This window comes from Morone saxatilis, unplaced genomic scaffold, assembly GCF_004916995.1.
Source record: "Morone saxatilis isolate NCDOM2014 unplaced genomic scaffold, NCSU_SB_2.0 Contig3, whole genome shotgun sequence".
In the NCBI taxonomy this organism is placed as follows: domain Eukaryota; kingdom Metazoa; phylum Chordata; class Actinopteri; family Moronidae; genus Morone; species Morone saxatilis.
In genome coordinates, this window is record NW_023339873.1 from 7,493,706 (window position 1) to 7,498,598 (window position 4,893).

At 39.9% G+C, this 4,893-nt stretch overlaps 1 protein-coding gene across 1 annotated transcript in view; it reads right to left on the bottom strand.

The window, feature by feature from the left end:
- The window catches only part of fndc3ba (fibronectin type III domain containing 3Ba), an 81,131-nt gene that overhangs the window by 40,048 nt on the left and 36,190 nt on the right, over window positions 1-4,893 (bottom strand). Inside the window, exon 4 of the mRNA XM_035673670.1 lies at window positions 521-597. Coding sequence (XP_035529563.1) covers window positions 521-597 — 77 coding nt within the window. The remainder of the gene's footprint in view (window positions 1-520; window positions 598-4,893) is intronic.

Here is a 4,893-nt window from a genome sequence, read left to right on the forward strand (position 1 = left end):
CGATACCCACAGCACAAGTATCGGTAGGGAAAAAATGGTATTGGAACATCTCTAGTCTCATGTTGCACAATCATACTTGTAATGCAACAATTTTTTGGCTGTCAATACATAATTTTGATTTAATTTTCCTTCCTGCATTTCAGGAATTCTCCAGAAACAAGCGTCAGTATGTTGAAACAAACCAGAAGGCAGGCTGCTCAAATGACACCAGTGAACTGACACCTAATTAAAAAAATACTGAATATTTTTGACTTTTCCAAACCATAATCCTAACATATTAAAATAGGTTTTTATACTTATAACTTACTTGATTTTGAGTGTCGATATTAGGTCACATGACGGCATACAATTATTTTTTTTTTCAGCACAGAAACCACCAGCTAATTAAATGCAGTCGCACACTCTGTGTTGTCTGTGTCTGACAGTTATTTTGACCGAAACTCTCCCACGCAAACACATGATGAAAATAAAAAACATGTCTGAGAGTATCAGACTGAGGAAAAACTAAACACAAACTAACCTGTGAGATGTATCCTGGGGGTACATGGATGGGGGGGATTGATCCATTTGGGGACATCATGGGAACCTCAGCAGGACCTGCAAGGGAGGAGGAGAATTATTTATTTAACCAGGCAGCTCAATCTAAAGTAAATTCTCATTTACATTCATCAATCAACAGTACACATGCAGAGACACAAACACAGCCACACACACTGAGGGGCAGACCAGGGTAAACTGCCCCTTATTGCAGTGAATCAACCTGTATATTTACATCAAATGTTCAAGTCAAAGGTTATATTATATAGGTTGTATTTTAGAGTAAACTCTACAATCTACAACTCAAATGACCTCACTTCAGAATGACAACTCCAAGGGAAGACTGTGTTGTTAGCACAGAAATACTATGTGAGCCTATCTGATCCTTTCATTTGGACCTGTTGGATTCTCACGAGTGTCCTGCATGAAGATATATATATATATATATATATATAAAAATCAACCAGTTGCTTGAATTGGAAGACTTTGTTCACTTTAAATCTGCTTGCATGACCTCAAAAAGTAGACAAACATAAATGTAAATGTAAGCCAGTACTTTTCTTTTTTTTCTGGCGAACAGACTTAAAGGGAAACTTCTGTATTTTTTCAACCTGGAGTTGATGTTCGAACTAACCCTTTAAAACACCACTATACAAACAAGCTAACCAATCGAGGCAGCGGGGGACCGGCAACCCGTGTGTTCTGCAAGGTATAACGTTTTCTCAATGAAGTCTGGTAGCTTTGAACAGAGCAGTACGACGACTGTTTCTAGTCAAACATGTCTGTATCATGATGGATATATGGACACCTGAGGGCACATGGCCGCTCACTGAAAAAGAAAATCTCTGCTCTGAAGAAAATCTAATAGAATTAGCAGATTGAAAATGATGTTGACTTTTCCACTATCCATACCCCACTCTCTCCCCCTCCCACCAAATCTCTCCATCTCTCTCTTCCCCCGTCTCTCTCTGATGGAGGTCTACGGCTGCTAAAGTCATTGGGACTCCGTTGGGACAGCTGGAAGCAGACCTGGCCTCAGAATAAATCACACTGTGCACACACAGACACACACACACACACACACACACACACACACATTCACAATGATGTTTCTGTGTGTGTGTGTGTCCACACCTGTCAAATGTCATTTGAATATTCTGAAGCCTGGTCTCCTTTAAAGGGTTATTTCAGCCAAATTACAAGAGATCCAACATGTTCTATCATTTATCTCTTGTGGAATAATTGAGAAAATATGTTTGATTTTTTTAATTTCGTAATGTAGATGAACTGACCCGTTTTTATCTCTCCCTTGATTTTTCCTTGTGTTCCTTCTCTCTCTTCTTCAATCTTTCCTCCTTTTCATCCAGTGTCCTGCCATATGTTCCTCCTTTCAACTTCTTTCATCTTTCCCCATATCACTCTTCCCTCCATCTTTCTCTTTACCTTCTGCTGTTACTCATTTGATCCTGCCTTTCTTTCCATCCTTTTCCTCTCCTTTCCCCGTTCCTCCACCCATATTTTCAGGAATTCCTCCCTTCACCTATTACTCACACCCTTTACTACCACCACTGATTTTAAATATTACTCACTTACTTACTCACTGCCTTTCTTATTTTATCCTCTCTCTTTTGCTCAGTAATTCTCTCCCTCCATTTCTTGCCCCTCTCCATCACCATCATCCCCATCTTTCCTTCCATCCTTCCATCTCTCACCCACCTTCCTGACCTCTAATCAGCCAAACAAACACGTAACAGTACAGTAAACACACGCACACACAAACACAACCTGAGCAAAGTCTGCAGTGCGGCAAGTGTGTGTGGGTGTGTAGTGAGTAGGTCACAGGTATGAAGAGACAGACCTCTTTCAGTCCTGTCTGCTCCCCTACCATGCAGACTAGGAGTGGATATGAAAGTCCTCATTGATTGTAGAAGGTCATAGCATAGGGAGAACACACACACCTCACACAAACACAGAGCTGCTCTAAACCTCTTTCCATCACTGCTCATAACAAACTTTCCCCTTTTGCTCACACACTGTCCCAAATACACACCCTGTCTCAGTCGCCCCCTCTCAGACACACACACACACACACACTTGACAAACAGACGTGTGTTTGGACAGTCTCTGCTGCCTCTGTGCTCTTCACTCAGCAAACAGCAGCATTCCTCTGCTCTCACACACACACACACACACACACACACACACACACACACACTGCTGTAAGTCATATAGTATTAGACTGTTTGCCATGTAGAAAAGCTCAAGTTAATCAAGCATTTGCACGTGTGTATTCGAGTGGTTGTTATTATGTCCGTGTGCATGCGCGTGGACATAAAAGTGATTGTGGTGCACAATCCACATTGTGGTCACGTCACTCTCTGGTTTTGTCTCCAGCTTTGCCCTTTAAGTGCCACAAATAGAGTCACGACTTCCTCTGCCTAATCCTGCTGGAATCCCAGACAACACAGCTAACAAACTCCACTCCCGTTTGCCCTCCTCCCCCACCTTCTCATCTTCCATCTGTGGCTTCTTCCACTTCCGACTGCCAGAGAGTTCAGGTCAGAGATCAGTTATGAGGTTATATCCTGCATGTGGGATGACATCACTTTATTACCAGAGCTAACTTGTGGGTATTAGTATGTGTAATCTCGCCCTCTAAGAGGCATCCGGGGGGGATCTGGCTAAATAACTCGGTAGAGCTGTCAAAACCAAATGAGACCTTAGTTAAGATTATTAGCAGGTTCACACCAGAAATAATTAAAAAAAAAGAAGAGATAACTTATTATTATCATTAATTGGCTATCAGTGTTATCATATGATGATCACAAAATCATATTGTGTTTTTTTTTTTTTACAAAATTTGGATGTCTCAACTAATAACTCTTAGCTAATTCAGTTATTGAAGGTTTTGTTTTAGACATTTCAAGAGTTCTTACAGATTTAAAGCATAATAGTTTAACAATTGTATTTTATGATACATTATTTGATACAGATATCAGAAAAATAGTATTAATAATATGATGACACTGCTTTCAACCATACCACCCTGCTCTAAGAGCTAACAGTGAATACATAATCACTCAATGATTATAATTAACTTAAGTTCAGTTTGTGCAAGAGGAACAACTGTCCAGCAGATTTCCTGATTTAATAAAGTTTATTTTCTATATTTATGCTAATGGACAAAGATAATGGTGTGATGGATTGTTAAAATGCTACATATATCATCTTATATTCACTATAAAGTACAGTGTCCAAGACAATTGCAATCCTAGGTTTCACTCTCACTTATTTTACAGCGAACTGAAGTTGCTGAATGATGACAATGACTTCTAAAGTCACTGAAATAAATGTAAGGTCTGTGGTCAGATATGCGTTCATTTGGGGGTCAGTGACGTGTGCACATATTTGTTTGAGAGCTGCTGTCTAAAGCAACCCAAAGGACCACAAGAATGATGACAAACTACACGAACAAAGAAAGACAAAGCACAACGATAACACACGTTGGGAGGAGCAGAGAGGAAGACGGACAGGTGTTGGGAAAACGGTGTTCGAAGAGCAACAGGTTAAAATTAAAAAATAAAACGCAGAACAAATTCCAATGACGTGTGGAAAAATGTGCAAAATGCATTAACTAATTTTGTCAAAAGTGTGAATGTAGTGCAACAATAAACGCAAGCATATTGTCAAAGAAAAAGACAACTAAATGCTAATCTAATACACACACACACACACACACAATAAGTCTCACCTCAGAAAGTTTATCGCCAAAGATTTAGACTAGAAATATACAGACATGTCCATGGTAAACATCCTGTTCCATTCTTTACCACACACACACACACATACACACACACACACAAACCGACACAATCTTAATTTGCTCAACTCTTCCAAACTGAAAAAAGAAACACAAACTAGAGATCTTGTCCAGCTGGATGTACATTACACTCAAATCTATCTATAATGCAACATTTCATCAGATGTTTCCCATGATACAGCTGTCAAAGACAGCTGTGACTGGGCCCCCAAAACACACACACTCAAACACAGAAAGAGCCCTGGTCACACACGGCCAATTACTTACATCCGTAACAATGCAGTAACTTATGCACACTGCATAAATACACTCATACTCATCTATCGATCAACAGCGCTGACAGTGAGTTTTATTATTGAAGTCCAATTTTGTGTATACGTTTGTTTTCTGTCCATCAGACTGAAGCAGTATTCAGCTTTTAGAAAGAAGTGAAACGCTTTCTCTCTTTTCCTTCATTTCAGCCCTGCACATGTGGTCGCCACATTGAAAGGAAATGCAGACCCTCTTGGGAAAGTATGTGTATATATATGTGTGTG